At 35.4% G+C, this 26,107-nt stretch overlaps 1 protein-coding gene across 4 annotated transcripts in view; it reads left to right on the top strand.

Annotated features, from left to right (window-relative positions):
- The window catches only part of GALNT3 (polypeptide N-acetylgalactosaminyltransferase 3), a 47,116-nt gene that overhangs the window by 16,927 nt on the left and 4,082 nt on the right, over positions 1-26,107 (top strand). For 3 of the 4 annotated variants that reach the window (XM_054478796.2, XM_054478797.2, XM_063647608.1), the window contains 8 exons: positions 7,089-7,712; positions 12,964-13,136; positions 15,976-16,125; positions 18,436-18,670; positions 19,139-19,256; positions 20,750-20,950; positions 22,934-23,065; positions 23,269-23,370. In XM_054478796.2, the coding sequence (XP_054334771.1) occupies positions 7,198-7,712; positions 12,964-13,136; positions 15,976-16,125; positions 18,436-18,670; positions 19,139-19,256; positions 20,750-20,950; positions 22,934-23,065; positions 23,269-23,370 (1,626 nt within the window). In that variant the 5' untranslated portion in view covers positions 7,089-7,197. The remainder of the gene's footprint in view (positions 1-7,088; positions 7,713-12,963; positions 13,137-15,975; positions 16,126-18,435; positions 18,671-19,138; positions 19,257-20,749; positions 20,951-22,933; positions 23,066-23,268; positions 23,371-26,107) is intronic. The other variant, XM_054478798.2, reaches the window with a different exon arrangement.

The following is a 26,107-nucleotide window of genomic DNA, read 5'->3' as shown; positions in this document are numbered from 1 at the left end:
GTTCAGAAAGCTGTTCTTAGTTTATAACAATTGCAAGTAGTTTAGTTATCCACTGGTGGCATTGCCCAGCCACCCAGAGTAACTCTACTTTGCCTTTAGCTGAGAGAATGTGGCTGTGTCCATGCAGTTTGCTTTGCATCAGTGTTTGTCTCTTGTCATACATCCACATGCCACTTCCTGCTCAGAAGAAATGCTGCCAAGGATGTAAACATGAACTTAAACATAATCAAAACTAACAAACTACAGCAGCAAAACACCATGAAATTTGACCCACCAATAAATGCAAGCAGAAATGACTTTCTGCCACTCCTCTGTTCCCTAACACTTTAACCAGTAGATGAGGGGCACGTAATAAAACTTCTACCCAAGCACTTAAAGGTTTATTATCAGGGCAAGGTCTTTAAATTTTGTTTTTCTTTGTTTTGTTTTGAATTCAATTAGGAAATACAGATGGTAGATAATGTGTGGCAAAGATCCAATGAGTTTTATAATAATTCACAATAGTGTACTTTTCTTAATCTATAATCTATATTAGGATATTGGGATGTAATTTTGTTTTTTTTCTGCTTAGTGTGGTTACCCCTAACTCTTTACAGCATGCTTTAACTCAGTAGTAAGGAAGTTTTGTATACCAAATTAGACATCATGGCAATTAAATTCATCAGGAACCAGACTTTAAACCTCTGGAGTTGTAATGGTTTATTGTCACAAACATGGACACAAGAAGTGAGAGGAACCACTATCTTCTTATTTCATTAAATGTTACTTTCATGTAAAATTATAATGTTCTGCTTTCCACTACTTCAGAAAATTGCTTCAGTTGGAATTTTTAGGTTAAATGAACAACTAATATTTCTGCAACCTATGCTTCTCCACCTAGAGGGACAATCATGATGGATCTTACCTTGATATTTTCCCTTCTCGATTTGTGTTTAAACAAGATCCCCAGGTGATTCATAGTCACTTTAAAGTTTGAGACGCTGTAGTCTAGATAACTGGAAGCTACCACTTTTTAGTTAGATTATCTTAAATTTGTAAGATTTCAGATGGAAGCATATTTTTACCCCTGAGAATAATCCATTGATTTTAACACAGCGAGTGTCACAACCAGTTAAAATTGTGTATATTGCTTTAGCTTTTCACTTTATGAATTTTTTATTAATAACTTTTTACAATGGCTACATATGTACCAGGTTACAGATTAATAACTTTTTAAAACCAGGTCTCTGAATTTCACTCTTAGGAATTCATAAGAATTTAGAATTTAGAAGATCTCTGAATTTTTCTTTTTTTTTTTAGTTTTTAAAAACTATTTTATGATTTTTGACTTCTCTTCCTCTGTGAATCTGATCTTTGGTAATTAGCAAATAGCCATCTTGGATAGGTGTGTTTAAAGGTTTTAGAAAGAGTACAAGAAGAACAAACCCTTTGTCTGCTAATCATTTCTAATGTGCAAATATGACATGTTATATCCTGAGTTTGCTGTTGTGCTGATTTTTTTCTTATCAATTCTCAAACTTCCAAGTCCAACTGGAAGTTGACTGTACGAGAGATTTGTTTTGTTTCATGAGCTGCTTTTACATAGGGCTTCCAATTTGGCAGGTAGTACTGAAAAGAAACATGACATTATTCCCAGAAAAAGGAATTAAGAATCCTGGTTTAATTTTACTCATTTATTTATTGTGTATCTTTTGGCTTATGTCTTTTATTGTACAGGTATCAATTTTCCCATTTTTATGATTGGAATAAAATATTTTTAAAATGATTTTACAGAATCATAATTTGCAGTAAAACCTCAGTGCCTCATTTATATCAGTATAAGTCCCTGAGTCTTTTTGGAAAACTGTGGATCATTCTTGCTTTGGATTTTATCATATATCTCCATGTCTAAATATCTTCTATTCATTTACATCAAGAATCTATTTTGAAACACCCATCTTTGGCGTATTAGAAATTAGTAATGTGGTTGCCTTTGGACAGATACAACCCTTATCAGATGCTAGTTTTGATTTGCCCAAAATCTTGTGATCTAGACAAGTAATCTTAACCCTTGCTGCTTGTTAGAATTATCTGGAGAGCTTAAAGTAACAACAAAAGCAGAGTATATGCCCTGCCCCCACACCAATTAAATCAGAGGTGAAGCCTAAGGCACTTTATTTTTTAAGAGCTTTTCACTAATGTATATCCAGAATTGAAGACAGCTGATGGAGATGCTTAGTGTTGAGTGTCATTCAGCATTAATGGAAGCCTAATGTTGCACATTAACAGCAAAGTACAGAAAAGTCATAATGAAAATCCCATCGATGTTGGAATCTTTAAGTGATCAGGATTGATAAGAGAAGATTAATCCCTTCAGAAATAGTCTGAAAAGATCAAAACATCATCTTCCTACTTCTAGGCTCTGCCTCTGTAAGGTTCTCAACCTCTTAATCTTCCATTTTAAGATCTACAACCTTATTTTCAATCTTTATTACTGAAAAAGTGCTTTGAAAAGTTTTTAAAAATCATTTATTTGTAAAATATTACCCAATGATAGGAAGCTATTTGTAGTTTTTATGGTTTTTCCTCAGTTTTTTTTCTTATCACCTTTTATTTAGGATATCATTTTATTTTAGATAATTTTATTTTAGATTATTTTAGATAATTTCAGTTAAATTTATTTTAGATAATTTCAGTTAAAAGCTCAGGAGTTTACACTGAACTTGAGTTTGAACACAGTTAGAAAAATGCTGGTCTTAAACTGAACTGGCATGGCCAAGCCACTTAATCTCTTTGACTCTCCATATCTGTCAGTAAAATTGGAATAACAAAGGCTAGGTGCAGTAGCTCATGGCTGTAATCCCAGCACGTTGGGAGGCTGAGACAGGAGGATCCCTTGAGTTTGGGAGTTCAAGATCAGCCTGGCTGGGCAGCATAGTGAGACCTCATCTCTACAAAAAAAAAGAAAAAAAAAAAAAAGAAAAAGAAGAAGAAGAATACTTCACAATATTGCTGAGAGAATGAGAACTTGTGTATTAAATGTTATTTAATACCAGGGACCTAGTCAACATTTAACACAAGTTAAGTATTATTTTTGTTGTTGTTTCTGATGAAATCTTGGTCCTCTTTCTTCCTTTTTCCAGTCAACAAATTTTTCTGGGTGCCTACTATGTTACCAACATTGTGGTAAGTGCCAGAAAAACAGCCATGAATAAGATGCTATCCATGTCTCTCATGAGCTTTCCTTGACTCCTTTATCAGAAGCATCCCAAACTAAAACCTACTAATTGAGTGGGTCTTTACATAGATACACATGCACTCACAATGATAGGATTACTGTCCTTCTGATGAACAATTCCTCTAGTTTATGATTTATTCTAAAAAGAACTGTCTTCTATCTGCATCATTAATTCTGTCCTTCTTTTCAATTCCCACCCTATCCACAAGTATGATTTCTGACATAAAATGTTTTGGGAAAACTATCACTACTGTAGAAGAATCTAGTTCTGCCATATCCTCCTATTCTGTGCTTTCTCTGAACTATTTTTCCATGTTCTGTCAAAATATCTCAGGGAGTCCAGCTCAATTCTTCTCAAATTCCTAATTTAGCCTACTTCTAGCTACAGAAAAATTGAGTGTCACTGGATAGCCCTGGGGAAGGGGATTTTTGGTAGTCCTCTCAGGAACAGAAAGGAGGTGAACACAGGTTGATGAATATCTACCTTTTGTCAAGATACGGTTAGAGGCGATGAGGTTGTAGTTCATCAACTGGGAACCATTTCCCTGTGAGACCCCAACATTTTGACCATTCTTATCTTCCTGGAACCCCATAGATGAGGTTGCTGCCCTATTATTCTGGAAGTGCCCTGAATCCTAAGCCTTAGGATCTTGAAGGCATCACTACAACTATTCTCTCTGCCAAGATTCTCTTTTCATTTTTCACTACAGCCCATTAGGCCAGTGCTAATGAAGTTCAGTTTTAAAGGTCAACCAACTGTTGCACATTTAACATCTCTCAAGTGTGAGATAAGATTGTAAAATTACCTCCACTTGACATGGATAATTTATCTGTGTTTTCATTTGTCTTTTTTTTTTTTTTTTTTTTTACCACCCCTCCTTCGTAGGATTGGAAAAATTGGACTTTCCAGTCAGTCTCTTTTTTTCTATTCTTAAAAGTAGGTATTTCTCTATCGTCTTTGTTTTACATTACATTTACCCCAAGACTGACTCAAATTTTCATCTCTACTGCAGAGCTTTTTCCTAATTTCCAGTCGCATATATCTTTTTGCTCTTGGAAACTCACTTTGGAAGTTCCATTAGCATATTACATTTGCTATGTCCAAAACTGAACAAATTATCTCCTTAATTCCTACCCTGAATCTATACTTCTTCCTGTGTTTCTTGCCTTTGTTAATGTTATCACTTTACTTATTTGTATTAGTTTGTTCTCATGCTGCTAATAAAGACTTACCAGAGACTGGATAATTAATAAAGAAAAAGAGGTTTAATGGACTCACAACTTAACATGGCTGGGGAGACCTCACAATAATGGCAGAAGGTGAAAGAAGAGCAAAGGCATGTCTTACATGATGGCAGGCAAGAGAACATGTGCAGGGGAACTCCCATTTATAAAACCATCAGGTCTCGTGAGACTTATCCATGACCATGAAAAACAGCATGGGGGAGACCACCCCCATGATTCATTATCTCCATCTGCCCCTGCCCTTGACAGATGGGGATTATTACAATTTAAGGTGAGAATTGGGTGGGGACACAGCAAAACCATATCACCATTCATCTCCCATTCTTCCCTTTCTCTCACCAAATCCTATTGTTTGATTCCACTTCCTGGACTCTCTTGAAATCATTCCACTCCATCCTTTGACCCCTCTCATCTCATTAATATCCTTCACCTTTACTGGGGCTGAAAAACCTGTGATTTTTCTAAAACATAAATTTGATTGTGGTCTTTTCTTAAAAACAGTCCTCTCCATTCCATCTATTTTGGAAAAAATTGGTAATTTCCAAATTCACTGAAAGATGCACAAGGGTTTTTATGAACTGATCTTTAACTGACCTTTGAGCCACATCAGTTGTCATTCTCTCCCTGTGCCTTCCACTTATGCTGTACTCGAGGACTGACCATGCCTTTTCTTGCTTTTATGGTTTTGCATCTGACATTCCCTCTCTATTTTCCCTCCTGTCTACCTGCCTAAAATGTACTTGTATTTCAGGATTTTGCTCAACAGTGTCATCTCTAGGAAACTTTCCTTAACATTTCTCCTGACCTTCTACATTGTTTTCCTTTCTTTTTTTTTTTTTTTTTTTTTTTTGAGACAGAGTCTTGTCGTGCTATCCAGGCTGGAGTGCAGTGGCACAATCATAGCTCAATGCAGCCTTAACCTCTTGAGCTCAAGGCATCCTCCCACCTCAGCTACCTGAGTAGCTGGGACTACAGGCGTGCACCACCACATTTGACTAATTTTTGTATTTTTTTGTAGGATGGGGTCTTGCTATGTTGCCCAGGCTGGTCTCGAACTCCTGGTCTCAAGTGATCCTCTGGCCTCAGCTTCCTAAAGTGTTGGGATTATGGGCATGAGCCACTGTTCCAAGCCTGTGTAGCTTTCTTAGTCTCCTGTCATAGCACATATCACACTGCTTTGTGACTGTCCTCTGGCTTCCTATATTTCAATTCTGCTTCTTGAAGGTAAGGGCTATCTTTAATTTCTTAACCACAGCCTAGCACAACATTTGACACATAATTAATTACACAGCTGTCATAGTGTGGTTCTATAACTTCTTATATTCTTTTCAAAAGCTTAAGAGGTCATTTCATTTTTTACCTGAAGTTCATAAAGCAACCAAACCTGAGAAAGATTGGAATCTCACCTTTATGAGCAATATATGTCAGAATTGGGGTTATCTTTTGGAGCAGAAGTATCCACTCCATACTGAAAAGAATATAGAGCACTCCAATTAGAAATAGTATATAGAACTAAGTTCTGCCTATTTTGTTTATTCAGCTTAAAATTTCCTGCCAAAAGCCAGAGAATCCATCTTAGAACCTGGTTTTCTTATTTTAAATTTAGGGAGAACTTTGGAAGAGAAGTTAAAGAAGGTGTAAAAAGTTAATTTTCATTGCTGTAAATGATATTTTCTGTAAAATATGTTTAGACCTTAGGAAGAACAGGCATTTTCCCTCCCCTTTGTCCCTGCAAATTTCTTGACTGGCTATCACGGCTCATAGTATGTAATCGTTTCCTGAAAAGTCCTATTTTTCTTTTTCTTTGCTCCTGTTGTCCCATATTAGGGGTTAATAAACTTGCTGTCCTGTTCTGAGGGTCAATTGCAAGCAATATTTTATCAAACCAAATTCTGCTTTTTTAACTTTATGACTTCTATAGGCTCCCTACAGACACTTCAAGTAAAGCTAATGAATTCTCTTTTTACTATTAGATCTTGTATTTCTGTGAGCTATTAAAACTAGCTGTTATATAACAACAAATTAAATGCTGTTGATTTTCTTGTTTTTAGGGGTTCCTTCAGGATTCACAAGTACTATTGGGTTGGAAAATCTGGGAGAATGATAGTTTACTTATTGATGAAACTGCTCTATTATCGTTCATTAAGCTGGAGTAGATCACAGTTTGAGGGTAAACTACATAAAATGAAGGCCACTATTTTAGATGGATGCCTGATAGTACTTATCAGTATACCCTTGCTTCCTTATGGAGCTCTCTTTTTTGTAATTTATTTAATGAGGTCCTTTGATTCCTTGGTTATCAAGTGAAGATATTCTTTTTTAACTCAAAATATATTTATAAAATTAATTTTATACATAGTATATAGTGGATATTAGAGTTTAAAAAGAATGTATTTTTTAATGGAGACGAATATCAATATTTTTGCAACCCCAATAAATTGTAGTAAATTGTAACAATTATTTTCTTTCAAAAGTGTAATTTTCTTGAGGACAAGATATCTTTGTATTCTCATTAACCGTAAGAGTACATTGGTAGCTTATGTTCAGTTGTTGGTTAAATGAATGAATTGAGCCATGCCTGTAGGACTGAATAGCTACTAATACCATCTATCATTTCTGTTTATAGGTACTACCATTTAAAGATACCTGCTTCTCAGCAAATCTATGATAAAAAATATAAGTAACAGAAGAAGAAATAACTGTTATTTGTCAAGTGACAAGCTTTTAATGTCAGAATGGCTCACCTAAAGCGACTAGTAAAATTACACATTAAAAGACATTACCATAAAAGGTTCTGGAAGCTTGGTGCAGTAATTTTTTTGTTTATAATAGTTTTGGTTTTAATGCAAAGAGAAGTAAGTGTTCAATATTCCAAAGAGGAATCAAGGATGGAAAGAAACATGAAAAACAAAAACAAGATGTTGGATTTAATGCTAGAAGCTGTAAACAATATTAAGGATGCAATGCCAAAAATGCAAATAGGAGCACCTGTCAGGCAAAACATTGATGCTGGTGAGAGACCTTGTTTGCAAGGATATTATACAGCAGCAGAATTGAAGCCTGTCCTTGACCGTCCACCTCAGGATTCAAATGCACCTGGTGCTTCTGGTAAAGCATTCAAGACAACCAATTTAAGTGTTGAAGAGCAAAAGGAAAAGGAACGTGGGGAAGCTAAACACTGCTTTAATGCTTTTGCAAGTGACAGGATTTCTTTGCACCGAGATCTTGGACCAGACACTCGACCTCCTGAGTATGTTGAAGAATATTTATTGTTTATTCTTTATCACCAGGCTTTGCAAGGGAGAGAGGGGTGAGCTAAGGAAGTTATCTGTTTTTTTAGCTACTCTAAGGCAGAAAATCAGCAAATACTGTTTATTTAACCTGTTGTATTTATTTTTTGCTTATAATGATTGAGGCTACATATCCCTATTTACGCTTGGTGAGGCAGTGCAGATATGAAAAGTTATTAGCTTGGAAATTAGAAAACTGAATTCCAGATCTGACTGCTATCCACAAGGAAATCCTTTATTCCTAAATACTGTGGTTTTCTCATCTATTTAGGGGGAATTAGTGGACAATTTTTTCCGGAAGTAGAAGGTAGAGGAATTGTTTCCATTTCTCTGTGTATTTCTTTAGAATAAAAATGTTTAAAAATATGCCAAGATTTTGGAACTGTTGGATAATATTTTACATATGTATAAACCAATTCACAGACTTTGTGATTACTTTGACTCAAAGTTTTTGAGTACCTAATTATATTTCAGAATGCCCTATTTGTTGTAAACAATCCCGAGTAGCTGGGATTACAGGCGCCCGCCACCACAGCTGGCTAATTTTTTGCATTTTTAGTAGAAACGGGGTTTCACCATGTTGCCCAGGCTGGTCTTGAACTCCTGACCTCAGGTGATCCGCCTGCCTTGGCCTCCCAAAGTGCTGGGAGTACAGGCATGAGCCATTGCGCCTGGCCCACCCTCAGCAGATTGTTAATTATTATTATTATTATTATTATTATTATTTTGAGATGGAGTCTTTCTCTTTCACTGAGGCTGGAGTGCAGTGGTATGATCTCGGCTCACTGCAACCTCTGCCTCCCGGGTTCAAGTGATTCTCCAGTGTTGGGCTCCCGAGTAGCTGGGACTACAGGCGTGTGGCACCACGTCCAGCTAATTTTTGTATTTTTAATAGAGACGGGGTTTCACCATGTTGGCCAGGCTGGTCTCGAACTCCTGACCTCAGGTGATCCGCCCACCTCAGCCTCCCAAAGTGCTGGGATTACAGGCGTGAACCACTGCACCCAGCCCCTCAGTAGATTTTTAAGTGTACAAGATAGGCCAGGTTCGGTGGCTCACACCTGTAATCCCAGCACTTTGGGAGGCCGAGGAGGGCAGATCACCTGAGGTCAGGAGTTTGAGAGCAGCCTGGCCAACATGGTGAAACCCCGTCTCTATTAAAAATACAAAAATTAGCCAGACAGGGTGCTGTGTGCCTGTAGTCCCAGCTACTGGGGAGCCTGACGCTGGAGAATTGCTTGAACCTGGGGGGCAGAGGTTGAAGTGAGCAGAGATCCATGCCATTGCACTCCAGCCTGGGCGACAAGAATGAAACTCCATCTCCAAAAAAAAAAAGAGTACAAGATAAGCAAACCGGAAGCAAACAATGCGTATGTATTTTGCTTTGCTTTCTGGATATTAGAGAATTACATTTGGCAGTGAACTTGAAGATAACTTTTGGTCTATTGTTTCGCTCAGGTTTTTCTAGATTTAGGATTATCAATACCGGATCCAAGTATATGAGTCCCTTAACGTTGAAACTGTGTAGCTTAGATTTCTGTTGAGCTATTCTAATCTAATTGATTCAAGTTTAAGTTGCTCATAATTTTTAAATGAATGTGTAAAGAAACTAATATCTATAAAATATTCTAGCTGTTATAACAAGGCACATTATAGTTCCTTTTATACAGTAATAGATTAGAATGCAATATTGCACTTTACCGATTTGAGGAGAGGTTTTGACTGAAAAGTAATCTACATTAAAAATCAATAATCATGATTTTTATTCTTTTGACATGACAATCAGTGACAGCTCAAAATGAGCTTTTTTCTCCCAATATAGCATTAAGAAGCTGCAATAATTTTCAATAATGTTAATCGCTAAGTAAGTGAAAAACAAGTAAGCACATTAACAACATTTTTTGGTGGGAGTGAAGATTTAATTATTTCTTACTTTGGACAGGGTTTTGTACAGACGGTAAAGATTTGTTTTTTGACTTAGTGATCTGCCCGCCTTGGCCTCCCAAAGTGCTGGGATTAAAGGCATGAGCTACCGTGCCTGACCTGGCCAACATGGTGAAACCTCATCTCTACTAAAAATACATATATTAGGTGGGCATGGTGACATGCGCCAGTAGCCCCAGCTACTTGGGAGGCTGAGGCAGGAGAATCACTTGAACCCGGGAAGCGGAGGTTGCAGTAAGCCGAGATTGCACCATTGCACTCCAGCCTGGTGACAGAGCAAGACTCCGTCTCAAAAAAAAAAAAAAAAAAAAAAAAAAAAAAAAGATTTGTTTTTTACTTTGAATGTAACCAGTATCAGCAAATAACACATTTTCTGCAGAGTTGCTAATGTTTTCCATGCTCATTAGAAATATAGACCTAGTTTCTTCCAAAGCCAGATGGTCATGTGTGATAATTTAAGCATGTTTCTATGTGCCAGGTTTTTCAAATGGTTTGACTGGAATGATACAGTTACTTTGGCAAGTTATTTTAATTGCACTATTTTAAATATATAAAACAATTTTCAAAGCATACATTTAACATGTTGTTTCAAAATGAATGGGGTTTATGAAATTATATTGTGAAATTTTATTACTTGTATTAATGATATAACATGACATTTTTACTTGATAATGGTAATTATCAGTTAAGCAAATAAATCCTAGTTTAAACTGACGGAAAATCTTGCAAGATTAAAGTGATAACATTTTACTAGTATGAATTTTTGTGTAATTTTATACTTTAAATCTTCAAAACCATTTTATAATTATCGATTAATACTATATTAATTAACCACATAGCAAATAAAGGTAGGAAAAAAATCTTATACTCAACATTTCACTTTCTCCTCAAAATGCTTATAACAAATCATAGGTTTCCTCTTTTTTTTTCCTTTAAAAATAAAATACAATACGGAATTTTTCATAATTTTTACTTCTAGTTTATGTTGGTTATAAACTTGTATGGGTTCAAAATATAAGCTTATATTTAGTCATTTATTTCTGTGTAATTGTGGTTCAAGTGTGTATATGGATAGTTTGTGTTTGAGCTTTTTTATTAATTGGTAGTTTATCCAAAATTCAATTTAGAATAAATAATTTGTTTTTATTTATGAATGATGAAGAAGGTGCTTATTTTTTCTGCCCATGCACCTGTATCATGCTTTGAAATCATGAAGAAACTGAAGAGCAATGCCACTTTCACTCAGAACCCATCCTCTCCTTTTTCTAATCTGTTGTTGACATCTTCTCTTGATATTTTACCCCAATCCAACTCCTTTTTTTATCACTACAAATATTCCATTCTAAAGACTTGCTGTTAGAAAAGGGTATCAGAGACATTCCTGTTGAGGTATGACTATGAAAGTAATTAATGGGATAATTTGTGTATCTTTTTTTAGGGCGGTTTTCTCAGGCCCCTAATATCACACTGGAGGCTACAGTTTCCCCATTGGCCCTGGCAGAGGAACTGAAGGGTGTTGGGCTCTTATCTCCATGAGTAAATGATTTACTTCCTTATCTTTGTGTTTGAGCAACACTGTTTAATTGTTCACACACTGTATTTACTGTGCCTTTTGACTGTAAGGGAGGATTTCATAGTCTGTTGTCCAAAATTGTACAGCCATTTATGGTTTTTAAGTGACCTTAAAGATATAGTTGCTTTATTTGCTTATCTTTCCCATAAACCTCACACAGTTTTATTTTATGTCCCAGTGACTTGAAGCCCTCTCCTATATGTTCTTTCATTTAATCCTCACCTCCATTCAGCAGGCTTGGAACTGTGGTTATCTCTACATCTCTAGCCTCAAAGGCTGGAGACTATGCAGACTCACCTGTACCCCAGTGGCTTAATATGAAGATATTTTTCATTGAGGAAAGACATTCCTACACAAATGAATTTGAGATCAATTTATAACTAATGTTTTTAGCTAATGGATAGTACCACTAATCAGTCAAGGGCACTTAGGGTCTCTCTCCCTGTGCCCAATCAATGTTTTAGATGGTGACATGAGCACAGGACTTTTAACATGGATTTAGGTCTTTATTTAGATCTTTATTTCTATGTATTTTTTAAAGGGTTTTTTAAATGCTAGTCTTATTTAATAGTAGATCAAATTATTGGAGCAAAATCTTTAACACATGGCAAATGGCAGTACTTAATAAGTATTTGCTGAATGATGAACATCATAAAAACATAGATTTAGGCTGGACATGATGGCTCACGCCTATAATCCCAACACTATGGGAGGCTGAGGCAGGAAGATTGCTTGAGGTCAGGAGTTCAAGACCAGCCTGGGCAACATCACAGACTGTCTCTATTTTAAATAAAAATAAGAAGAAGAACATAGGTTTTACAATAAAACTATTTTTTCCCTTTTGATTCTGTGTACAGATTAAGTAAATTGATTCAATAAATCTAGGAAATACTTAAGAAACCTATATTACATAGTTAGGTAAATATCTAATTAAAGATAATCTTTATAAAAATGATTTAATAGGGTGGGCGCAGTGGCACACGTCTGTAATCCCAGCACTTTGGGAGGCCGAGGCGGGTGGATAACGAGGTCAGGTGATCGAGACCATCCTGGCTAACATGGTAAAACCCCGTCTCTACTAAAAATACCAAAAATTAGCCGGGCGTGGTGGCGGGCGCCTGTAGTCCCAGCTACTCGGGAGGCTGAGGCAGGAGAAATGTGTGAACCTGGGAGGTGAAGCTTGCAGTGAGCCGAGATCACGCCACTGCACTCCAGCCTGGGCGACAGAGTGAGAGTCCATCAAAAAAAAAAAAATTAATAAAGTGGTACAATTTTTAAAGTTGCATATATGAAAAATGGATGATTTCTGCATGAAATAAGAAAAATTTGGTTTTTATTTGAGCAATTATAAGGATTTGTCATTTTTACGTGCTGTCTCATTGTAGGTTATTTTCACTATTTAAAATGTTATTTGCATTTAAAATTATATTGTTGAGAAAGCTATAACAACATGTTGTAATCCTTGATATGTTGTCATCTCTGTTGTAGACATCATCTCTGGGTGAGTGATTTGCTTGTAAAAAAATTGTTTTGATTTATTTACGTTTTATATAGCATTGAGATTATATTACATAGAAGAAAACTATCATTTTTCAGTGATAAAGATTCAATAATGATAATGTTAGCAATGGTATAGCTGTGAAATAAAATAATAAAATTTGTAATTGTTTTTCTACTTCTTTGACTTCTTCTAGATGTATTGAACAAAAATTTAAGCGCTGCCCTCCCCTGCCCACCACCAGTGTCATAATAGTTTTTCATAATGAAGCGTGGTCCACGTTGCTTAGAACTGTCCACAGTGTGCTCTATTCTTCACCTGCAATACTGCTGAAGGAAATCATTTTGGTGGATGATGCTAGTGTAGATGGTAAGAAAGCACATGCAAATTAGATTGTTTCCCAAATCCGTATGGTGGTATCTACAGTCTACTTGGTTATATGGTGCTCTCTGTATGCCATCTCAGAGCTTGAATATAATAGTTTGGATAGTGGGTATGCTGAATGAAATTAGAATCCAAGGATGGACATATTCAAATATTTTCAAATGCAGAAATGTATGAAACACCATTATTCGTAACTATGTAGTCCTCAATGTGAGACTGTTATTATAAGGCATAGAGGTTAAGAGCACAGACTTGAGCCTTTGAGTCAGGCTGCCTTGATTTGAATCCCAGCTCTTTTCCTAACCAACTATATGACTTGGGCAAGTTACTCAACCTCTCTGCTGTGATTTATCAGCAAAATGGGAATAATGCCATATTTCATCAAGCATATTATGTGTCGTTAATTTATAAATCACTAGAGAAAACCCACAGCTAATTAAACTTAACATGTCATTGATTATAAGAAATTGATTATAAGAAGAATCCAATTGTGTAGCTTAAAATTGAGGAAATACAGAACTAGTACATAACTTCTAGAGTTGTTTTAAAGACTAAATGAGTTAATATAAATAATATATCAATAAATAATATAAATGAATAGTTAAAAATCACTAAAGAGTCACCATGTTCTATTTTATTTCGGTGTTCTTAAATATTCCAATATTACTTACAATGTTAGCCAAATTCTTTAGTACATTTCCACTTAAAATTGGAAGTCAAATACTAAATTACACACTTTAAATTGGAATCACAAGGCTAATTTAACAAATACTCTAACTTGTAAATTTTCAAACATCATAAGTATTTTAAATATTGTATCAAACAGATACATATTATTTCAATGATTACAAAATTTATTCCTTAATAAATCCAAGTTTGGAGTTAGATTCCTGAAGGTCAGATGTCTCATTTTATCCTCCCAGCAATGTCTTGTGATGGTGAGTCCTATTATCCTCATCTTAAAAAACTGAGGTGCAGAAAAGGTAAAATTCCTTGCCCAAGGTCACACAGCTAAAAGTAATTGTGCCATAAAGTGAAATCAGGGCATCTGATTTCATGTAGCTTTCTGTTCTTAACCTCCCAAATAAAGAGTGTGCATGGGAGCTAAATTTAGGGTGCAGATATAAATTTACGGTAAGTTCATATGTTGTGAGTAAGTAATTTTTTTTTTTTTTTTACAAATTCCAACAGTGAGAGGGTATATTGAAGGAATGTGTAGTAACTCCATTTAAAATAATTCTAATCAAGAATGTTGAAATTTTTACAAGCCTCTTAAAACAGAAAATGTTTATGATTGTGTATTTAAGATGAGTTACAATTCTGCTTGTCTTTCTGAGAATTATTTCTGAGGTAGTTAGAAGGTGTTAAAAGCTTAATCAGAGAATTATTTTGAGGTAGTTAGAAGTTGTTAAAAAGTTTATTACTCTGAGACAACAGTGTTTAGATAGATTTATTTTTCCACAAGGGTTGTTCCTGCACTTTCCTCTCTTATGAATGTTTAAGCTTTAAATAAGCAGCTCTCTTAACTGAACCACTGGAGAATTGAAGAAAAGGTTATATTATCACAGATAAATTCAAAGTCATCTGCATTTGCTTCTAAAATCTGGCAGAAGCAAACTTTTGCCCCAGGACATTTATTGATTTTCTTAACATTCCCAAATCTTTTTGAGGCTATGTTTTGGGCCCAAGAAGGCTGCTTGAAGAAGTGCATTTTGTACTCAATAAGAAATCAAAAATTTAATTGTGAAAAACAGGCTTAAGAAGTTGTTTCAGAATATGAATAGCTGGGTGCAGTGGCTCAACCTGTAATCCCAGCATTTTGGGAGGCTGAGGCCTGCAAATAGCTTGAGTTCAGGAGTTCCAGACCAGCCTGGGCGACATGATGAAACCCAGTCTCTAAAAAAAAGAAAAGAAAAGAAAAATTAGCTAGGCTTGTTGGAGCATGCCTGTGGTCCTAGCTACTTGGGAAGCTGAGGAAAACTGTTTGCAGCCCAGAGGCGGAGGTTGCAGTGAGTTGTGCCACTGCACTCCATCCTGGGCGACAGAGCAAGACCTTGTCTCAAAACAAAACCAAACAGACAAAAAAAACAACACTGGATTGACATTTGTTAATAACTTTTTTAAAACCTATGATCTCAAATTTTGCTTATTACAAACCTTATCCAATTTGGTATATTGAATATCTTAAAGTATATACCCAATACTAAAATTTGCCTGTTTCATATTTTACTAAATAAAACTCTGTCAGGAGACTCCAAAGCTTTCGCAAATTTTTCTGCTGACTCTGTGTAGGAATCGTCCCAAACTGCTATAGCCGTGGACTTTCTGATGTGGCTCAACATTTTGGTGTTAAATTATTTTGATCCTTGCTTAAATATCAGAGGTCTTTTGATATTTGACATTTTTCTTTAAGATTTCCAAGTTTAAATAACCAATTTCAAAGCATTGAGTATCTTTTTGGCCAAATTCCATATCTTTCACTCTTGTAGTCAATCTTCTCAGACTTCTAAATGAGTCTTCTGAACAGCTAGGGTTGACTCCATTTGAAGTTTCTCACTTCCCTCCAAACACATTATATTTATTGATAGGAAGTGTGCAGAATAAGTGTGTGTTACAGTGTTTTGTGTTACAGTAGTGATAATTTGCATAGCTAGCCGTTTTCCCCAGTAAGGAGTTAAAGATAAAATTTTCATTTTACTGGAAGGACACATGCAACTGTTAAGATTATGAATTTGGAAGGATCATTGCTCTGTGGTTTCTTTAGCTTTCATAAGCTATATATGAAAATACATTTAGAAAGAATCCTGATTTTTTTTCCTTACAGAGTACTTACATGATAAACTAGATGAATATGTAAAACAATTTTCTATAGTAAAAATAGTCAGACAAAGAGAAAGAAAAGGTCTGATCACTGCTCGGTTGCTAGGAGCAACAGTCGCAACAGCTGAAACTCTCACATTTTTAGATGCTCACTGTAAGTATATATGTATGGATATGGTTGTAACATTTTCTCTCCTTCTCCCTCTAATTTAAAAGGTAAGGAAGTCTTTTCTTTTCTAAATGCCTAATTGCATTTTCTTTAACAGCGTTTTCAACTGGTGATTATAGCAATGACAGCCAAAGCAGATAACAGTTCTGTGGAGAAAATTCCTTTCACTTATGCAGAATTCTTATCTCCTTTGTGTTTTAAGTTTCCTCAACTTTAATGTTCTCCAGTTACTAGCTGTTCCAGCCAGTTATCCTTGCCTCATTTTTTTTTTCCATGTTTCTTTTCTGTTAAACAAACAAACAAAAAAAAGTGTTTTTTTGTTTGTTTGTTTGTTTTCTTGATTCCCACACTTCAAAGTGAATGAAAGCTTATTTACTATTTAAATGTGGCTGGGCATGGTGGCTCATGCCTGTAATCCCAGCACTTTGGGAGGCCGGCGTTGATGAATCATTTGAGGTCAGGAGTTCAAGACCAGCCTGGCCAACAAAGTGAAACCCCGTCTCTACTGAAAATACAAAAATTAGCCAGGCATGGTGACGTGTGCCTATAATTCCAGCTACTAGGGAGACTGAGGAATGGAATCACTTGAACCCGGGAGGCAGAGGTTGCAGTGAGCTGAGATTGTGCCACTGCACTCTAGCCTGGGCGGCAGAGTGATACTCTGTTTCAAAATGAATGAATGAATGAATGAATGAATGAGTGAATGTGATCCACCCTATCATTAAACTTTATCCTAGTACTGCTGCTTTTTTTATATTTTAGTTTTTGGCATAAAAAGGAGTCTGCGAATTTTCAATAAAAACCACAAAACCAAAATATGTTTTTATATATAGTTTTTATGCCAGGTTAGGGGTGCCCCATCCCATCTTCTTTGGTATCCCTTACGTAAACATTGTCAATTTTTGTTTGACTTTGCTGCTGTTGGTTTTTCTTTGTACTTTAATTATTTTCAGAATCAAAGTTTTTGAAGTATTTAGAAAACATTTTTAGAGTCAATGTGTCATATGCATGCTAGTTATTACTAAAATGTCATTTTGTCCCTTGAGCTTTGAGTTTAGTGGGCTATACTCTGTAGGAGTGTCTAGCTTTGAATTGGCCAGTGCTTAGGTTATGTTTCACCCAATTACTAGTTTTGAGCACACACCAATTATTACAGAAGGGCATTTGGATGTGCTTGTGTTGCTTAGAGCCATCACATTCAGTTCTCTTTTAATACCAGACATTTAGAAAACGAAGAGAACACTAAAGGTAATCCTAGAGAGGTGCTTTAAAAAGGAAAATACCATCATCTGGTATTTCTTCTCCTTGTTCAAAATTACAGTAAGATCATACTGGACATTCTTACCCACTACCCACTGGGTGGATATGTCTGACGGTCCTCCTGGACCATGACTGCCAAATACTGCTTTGTGGGGAGCCCAGCATAGGACAGCACATGCATCGGCTGAACTTGCTGTGTGTTATATAAAACAGCCTGGCCTGTGACCAGGGCCTAGACCTATCATGACATGAAACTCCTCGGCTCCCCCTTTATATTAGGTCTAGGGCAGCTTTGAATGGTTCTTCTTCTCCAGTTGCTAAAATCGGAAATTATACTGACTCCTTATTTTCTCCTAAGACCCAGTCAGATAAATGAAAATTTCAATTACTGTACCTTACTCAGGGAGATACAAGTTTAAATAAATCAGAACGCATTTAGGGCCAGGTAATGTGGAGCAGCAAAAAGCTACCTTTGATTCATAGGCCATTTTAACACATCATCTAAACTTCAAATACACTAGTGTTATTTTGCATCTTTTGTAGAAGAAAGAAGGTCATCATCTGTAGGGGATTTTTTCTAACTGTACTGAATCTTTTTTCACCTTTTTCATCCTACCCTCATCTCCTCACAATAAACCTTTAAGAAGTCTCCCCTTCTGGAGATCTATTGTACAACGTGGTGACTATAATTAATAATAATATATTGTCTACTCAAAAATTGCTAATAGTAGATCTTAGATGTTCTTACCACCCTCTCCATAAGCCGATAAGGTGATGGATATGTTAATTAGCTTGACTGCAATAATCATTTTACAATGTATACATATATAAACACTGATATACAATGTAAATATATAGAATTTTTATTTGTCTGTTATATCTCAATAAATCTGAGGAAGAAAGAAATCATTATATGCATGTTCAAAACACAAATTGACTCTGTTATTCTCATTTCTCTGTAAATCTTCACCTAAATAACTAAAGAAAAAAACTTCAATGTTTTTATTGAATTAATTAAAATTCTGTTCCCTCCAGGTGAGTGTTTCTATGGTTGGTTAGAACCTCTGTTGGCCAGAATAGCTGAGAACTACACAGCTGTCGTAAGTCCAGATATTGCATCCATAGATCTGAACACGTTTGAATTCAACAAACCTTCTCCTTATGGAAGTAACCATAACCGTGGAAATTTTGACTGGAGTCTTTCATTTGGCTGGGAGTCGCTTCCTGATCATGAGAAGCAAAGAAGGAAAGATGAAACCTACCCAATTAAGTAAGATGATTGCTCTCAGAGTCTTATATTTACACCCTATACCATACATTGAATACGTACACGTTTGCTTTATAGCAATTGCCTCTGAGGTAATTGATAAAGAACACACATATTCTGTATAAAGAGAATCTAAAAGTCATTCACTTGTGTACTTACTTATACATGATGTTGCTGAGTAGGAGGTAGCCGTGAGTGAGCTCTTATGTCTTCCTCATCAATCATTACTTAAAAATCGTAAAGCATGGTTAGGAGAAGACATTTAAGTTTACTCCAATGGAAGAGGACACGAAGTACTCCCCCCCACCCCAAAAATCTTGACTTTGAAGATAGCATTTCTAGTTTTTATTAATCTGAATAAAAGTTTAGAAAATGTGATATGGCTTTAATTTTTTAATTTCAGTTCTTAAAATATGCTGTTTTATCTTGTTTAGTTTTTATAACAAAATTTGACAATGGATTATTTTTCAGAACACCCACTTTTGCAGGAGGACTTTTTTCCATATCAAAAGAATATTTTGAGTATATTGGAAGTTACGATGAAGAAATGGAAATCTGGGGAGGTGAAAATATAGAAATGTCTTTCAGAGTAAGTTTATGGAAATTAAATATAGCAGAAATATTAAACAATGAAATATATTGTGTTCTAATCGGCTGGTACATATGATTACAGATTGTGCACTCTACTTTTTGTGCTTTCTGAAACTTAATTGCTGGAAATTTTGGAATAAGAATATTTTCTTTTAATATGTAACTTAATATATTTATTCATTGTTGCCAATGTAACAAGAGGAATCAGTTAAACTCTTGTGTCCAGGCAGTAACACCAATTAATGCACTTGTAGCTACTGAATTCCAGCCAAGATAAATATAATTAAATCTAGTGCTTCAGGAAATGAGTTGATCATCAAGGGAGTTAGAATGGAAAAATATTTATGAATAATTTTAAAGGACATTGGACTTAACTGTTTGGATTGAATGAGCTGGATTTTTTCTATACACATTATAAGTTAATATAAAAAAAGGCTTTGGGTAGACTCCATATATACCTTATGTATTTGATTTCATGAGTTTCATTTTCTGCAGTAACTTTATCATTCATTTTTCATCTCTTAGGCTGGAATGTAGTGGAAAAAGAACTGAACTAGGAGTTAGAAGATTTAAGTTTTGGCTATGGCTCCATCACATACTGGCAGTGATGATCTTAGCCAAGTTTGAACTGCTTATGGCGGGGTCTTGTTTATTCATTTCAGTATTTCCAACCCCTAGCACGTGTTGGGTCACAAGCACAGTTTGTTGAATTGAACATATCACTGAGTCTTCTCATTTGTTCAAGAAAGGAAGGAGAGAAAGAGATTGTAATTACTTGCTCTACTACAAGCACATAGTATTAAGTATGACTTATTTTCTGATTCTTTGGTAACTATGGCAGAGTCAATTATTAAGACATTTAAGTGAAAAGGCATTGATTTCATGATTTGTCATTTTATTTAGCATTAATGCAAATAAGGGTTTTTTTTGACATTTTATCTCTAAATTGGCATGAATTTTAAAATAATCATCCACTACTTTGCAAGTTCAGTAGAATGGTCATTGGTAATAATAGCCATCTGGAATTGTTTCCCTGGTTACAAAATTGAATATACAAGAGATAAATAGGGTCTGAGTCTACTTATATCCAACCTTAGAAGAGAAACTCTAGTTTAAGTGAAGTGACTATGTCAGTAGTTCAGACAGAAGTCAAATGCATAAGAGCCTTTAGTTTTCTGTGCATATTAGAGAACTTACATAATTATTTGCAAAAACAAAAGCCTGGAATTCCTTTTTATGAAAAATCTAAAATCGCCATTTTGTTAACTTACTGAAAATGCACCTCTGTTGTCTTTAGTGTCTATGCCATTTAATAAAATAATTCCTTACATTTAAAAACTTAAGTTGAAATGGCAGGGGACAGAGACTATTTGTAATATTGTAATCTCTTCTCTAATTTTGTTTTTCATAATACCTTAAAGGTGAACTTAAAAGCAACACTTTGATTTTTCTAAAATACTGTAAATTTAAACAAATATCATTAATTATCAGGTATGGCAATGTGGTGGGCAGTTGGAGATTATGCCTTGCTCTGTTGTTGGACATGTTTTTCGCAGCAAAAGCCCTCATAGCTTTCCAAAAGGCACTCAGGTGATTGCTAGAAACCAAGTTCGCCTTGCAGAAGTCTGGATGGATGAATACAAGGAAATATTTTATAGGAGAAATACAGATGCAGCAAAAATTGTTAAACAAGTAAGTTAAAGCTAAGTAGTTAAATTGCAATAAAATCTATAACAAGTTCACATGTCCTTTTGCGTCAATTCATCTCAAGTACAAAACATCAAACAATTTGAAAGTAGGTTTTTAATTTTAACTCTTAAAGTACATGACTTATGAATCCAAGTTTCCTTTTTTAAGAAAAAAGCTAAGTAAACTGCTTTTTAAAAAACCAGGAATTCTACTTGATGTTTTTAATATGAAAGATAGTACATTTTTGTTGCTGCCCTGGTTCAATATTTTACTCAAAGAAAATTAAGTAGAACTGTTTTTACTGATTTTAGGAGATATAACACCTAAATAAAGGTTCTAAGTGACTTTTTGCACTGGAGATAGAGACAGTGTCTTAATGTGGCATGAGAATAAACCAGGAGTGCCAAGCCTTTTTTTTCAAGCTCTAGTTTCACTACTTACTGGAGGTGTTACTTTGGCAAAGCCTTTGAGAATGTAAAATAGGGAAGACACTTCACAGAGTGGCTGCAAGGTGGCTGGACATGGAGTGCATGCTTAACATGTTTCTTTTCTCTCCTTCCCTGTTTTAAGAGATGAAATACACATGTTGCCTCTCTCCCAGAGTAGCTGTGAAATAAGAAAGTGATAAGTGCTAACAAATATATGGTACTCTTGTTATTAACCTGCCATAAATAGATTCTGCTCTGCAGAATCATGAAACCTAATATATTAGAAGTGAGTTCCAATAGTCTTAATAATATTAGATAAGGTAAATTAACTAGATAGTTTAAGACCATGCTTCAGTGAATAGTAGTTGTCTTTTGTAGGAAATAGTGCTAATTTGCAGGGTGAGGGAAGGTGGAGTATTTATTGGAAGTCAAGGGTATCAATATTTTGGCTGTTGCGGTAAAGAACGAATTGGTTACCTCTTCCCCTTTTCTTTGTTCCCCAGTATCTCCCTGTTATGATGCAAATTCAGAGCACTACTGAGTTAGATTACTATCTTTTTACCCAAGGCCATGAAGACAAATTGGGCAGATTGTGTACTGCACAATAGTACTTGGCTAGGCAGGCAAGTGGGCACTAAATGAAGCTTATGCTCTGCTTGTCCCCCACAAAGGGGCACATGAGTCAGCAAATACCTGTTTGTTACCACAGGACACATAGATCTACATGGTAAATGTAATAAGCTAGCCAGAAGTCCTAAAGACTCATACTTTTTGCTAAAACACCTGGGTTCAAGACATCGAAGTTGGCATAAGAAAATTTCTTTAGTTGAACTGATAAGATTGAGTATTTACTTTTGCATACATTTAGATATTACATGTACTTTTTCTCTAATATTTTGCCTGTAGGTCAAATACCTTGAAGTTTAATAATGGTTTTTTTAAAAAGTTATTTTCTTAGTACCTTAAAATAAAGGAAAACAAAATTCATTTAAACTTGAAAATTGCCTTTTTATATACTAAAGGTTCAGTTGGGGATATTGTTAAGAACAAGCAACATCCTGAAACTAGAAAAATTACTCCCAATGGGTTATTTCTTGCTTATGGTTTTCTGTGATCTTGATGGAGAAGAGATTGAAGTTGCATTGTGTATTGGCACTGTTTGTCTATACCTGATCTCTCACACCTCACTTTGCAGGTCACTTTTAGGTATAAAGTTGGGACCAATTTTGGATGCTCGTACCACCATTCCTTTGCCCACAGCATTTTACTAGAAATCTTTGTCTTGTAGGGAATGTTTGTGGCACAAATGAAGAATAAAATAGCATCATTTTAGTATTTTAATCAGCACTGAAGTGGTCTCGACTCTCTTTTAAAGCCAGAAATGAACAGGCAGGCATACTTTTTACTTGAATGAATGATGAAGGCTGTTGAATTGCCTCTTGAATTTTTAGCATGGATTTTTAAAAATACCTAAATAGAAATACAAATAGCAGTATTTTAAGTACTTTAACAATGTTGTTTTAATTAAGCATTCCCTTCATTTCTCATGTTTCTACAGAAAGCATTTGGTGATCTTTCAAAAAGATTTGAAATAAAACACCGCCTTCAGTGTAAAAATTTTACATGGTATCTGAACAATATTTATCCAGAGGTGTATGTGCCAGACCTTAATCCTGTTATATCTGGATATGTGAGTATTTTCCTGTTCCTTTTTTAATTAATATACTCCTTGCCACCAACCTTTGTGTGGTTCTAAGAAAATTGCTGAAATACTTTCTTTATTGCTTTTGAGATTTTACATTATAATCGTTAGCATTACTTTCTAAATTATTTTAAAAATATATAAACCACATGGATTAAAAAACTTTTCATAACTTGAAAATTTTCCTTTAGATTAAAAGCGTTGGTCAGCCTCTATGTCTGGATGTTGGAGAAAACAATCAAGGAGGCAAACCATTAATTATGTATACATGTCATGGACTTGGGGGAAACCAGGTGAGCACTGCATTAAAAATCCTTCACTTGTAAAGCATTTACAAGCACAAGTGAGATGTTGCCTATTTTTCAGAAGTCCCACAGCAGCTTTATACTTGGGTAAGCTGTGTGTGAAATGTTTTCGGACTGAGTTTGGCAATTGATATTGATGAGTATTTTTTTGGTTTTTACTCTGGCTCTGAAAACAATTTGAGTAGCTTAACCATTAAAAAAAAAAAAAAAAAAAAAAAAAAAAGGAGGCCGAGCAGAGTGGCTCACACCTGTAATCCCAGCACTTTGGGAGGCCGAGGTGGGTGGACCACTTGGGCCAGGAGTTCGAGGCCAGCCTGGCGAGTATGGTGAAACCTCATCTCTACTAAAAATACAAAAATTAGTCGAGCGTGGTGGTGCATGCCTGTGTTCCCAGCTACTCGGGAGGCTGAGGCTGGAGAATTGCTTGAACCACGGAGGTGGAGGTTGCAGTGAGCCGAGATCACACAATTGCAGTCCAGCCTGGGTGACAGAGTGAGACTCTGTCTCAAAAACAAACAAATCAAAAAAAAAGAAAAAAAAAAAAGGAAAATGAGAAAATAATAGAATAATGCCATTTGAAAATTTTTTTAAAAACAAAATTCTATGTAGCTCTTTGATGCTTTAACTTTTGCATGACTATTGGCATGGTGATTTTGCAAGTTTACACATAAAGGCCACATATAACTGGATTGAATCACAAATTACATCAAGTGTTAATAACAAAATAGAGCATTATAAATTAATTTTGTGGGCCACAATATTATTTCAATATGTTCCTCCTTCTCCAACAAAAGAGGAAGATTCTCCTTGATTAGTGACATACCTGCTTTACTACCTTTTGACTATTTTACTGATTAAGATTCAAATGTCAAATATTACTATTTACTTGCCTATGGGTAGAGAACATGTTATATACAAAGTTTCTGTTTTTTTAAGCTTCCTTTCCTTACCTTTTGTAACTTAACTCCTGGAAAGATTAGACTATTTCTCTCATTTGTTCATTCAACAAATTCATTGAGTGAGCCCTGCATGCCAGATACTCTGATGAATTCAAGCTATTTAGACTCTAACTCCTTTAGGAAATCTATAAACTAGCAGTTCCTTAGGATAAAACATTCAGAGTGTTCTGGGGGTATAGAAAAGGGCATCTGAATGAGACTGGGTGTCCACACATTTTCCTGAGAAAGATGACATTTGAAAACATTAAAAAAAAAAAAAGGTAGGTAGGAGCTAGTGAGGTGGCTGTGGGGAATGGCAACAGAATAAGAAGAGTGTGAAGGAAAGTGAAATGAAGAGAAGAGCCTGGATATTTCTTCTGGGCATTGCAAGTATTTTGGTGTAGAGTCCAAGATGTGTGTGGAGGATTTTTGCAATAATTAATATCCATGATGTCCTATTTTAATGGGACAAAACTTTGAGATGTCAGTTTTAGGAAAAAAGAGCCAGTTTATCTCCTGGTCCATCCTCTTCTGTATTTCTTCCTACCCATTAGGCTCAGCTTAATCTAGTTCTAATCCTTATTAACCTAAACCAATCAATCTACTGAGGGCAGATGATACAGATGCCCAGAAGCCAGAGCTGGTGAACTGGATCTATTGCTGGATGGTTAAGGTGTAATTCTGAAATAGGATGGAGATATATATGGACACATATAGACAGACATACATCTATACCTATATCTATATACATATATATCTGTACATACATGTGTATGTGCATAAATCTATATGCATCTTTTTAAGAATTTTCTTACCCTCCATATACTAGAAGAAAAATAGTTATGTAAATAATTGGATTCTTTGGAAATAACACTGATCTATGCTTGTAAAAATTAAGATTTTGAGCAAAGGGAAATATTTCTGCATTTGTTAAAGTCTTATCACTAAATGTAAATCCCTATAAATTTCTCTTAGGCTTCTTCTAGCATTACATTTATTTTATCTTAAAAGCTGAAGATATATTGTTCACGTTGCTTTTTCCATTTTTCTGTTATCATTTTCATAAAGATAACAGCTTTATGATAGCTCTGTATCAAAAATATGTTTACATTTTAAATAGAATATAGCTATCTTTTAGAAATTGGGGGATGGGAAAACATTCACATATTCTTTCAATAAATATTTGTTTAGAACCTATAAAGTAGCTTGTACTGACTGTTACCGTAGTGAAAAGACAAAGCTCCTGATCTTGTGTAGCTTATGTTCCACAGGAACAAAGAAAAAAATATGTAGTTTTGGGCATGAAGAAAAATATAGCAGGTAAGGGAACGGTGTGTTTCGGGGTGGGGTGGTTATTTTAAGAGGTGAGGGAAGACCTTTTTGGAAAAGCAACCTTAGGGGGAGGCCTGAATACTTTGAGAGAGTGTTCCAGGAGAAGATGCTCATCTTGGAGGAAGGATTTCCAAGAGTGGAGGCCCAGAGGCAGATACATGGAGAAAGCAGATAGCCACTCTGCTCTAGGCAGAGTGGTCTAGCAAAGAGGACTAGGAAATGAGGTCAGGGGCATTGATAGGGACCTGATCATGTAGGGCTTAACAGGCCACATTAAGAAACTTGGACTTAATTCTAAGTTTGACAGAAATGACTGAAGAGTTTTGAGCAGGAGAATAAATATTATCTGGTGTATATACTAAATAGAAACTTCGGCTTTTGTTACCCTAACGCAGCTATTGATTTTATTTTGGTTTATTTACTTGACATTTTATTTTTAATCAAGCATCGCACTT

Source organism: Pongo pygmaeus, chromosome 11 (assembly GCF_028885625.2).
Source record: "Pongo pygmaeus isolate AG05252 chromosome 11, NHGRI_mPonPyg2-v2.0_pri, whole genome shotgun sequence".
Taxonomy (NCBI): Eukaryota; Metazoa; Chordata; class Mammalia; order Primates; family Hominidae; genus Pongo; species Pongo pygmaeus.
This window is presented reverse-complemented; position numbering and strand designations above follow the sequence as displayed.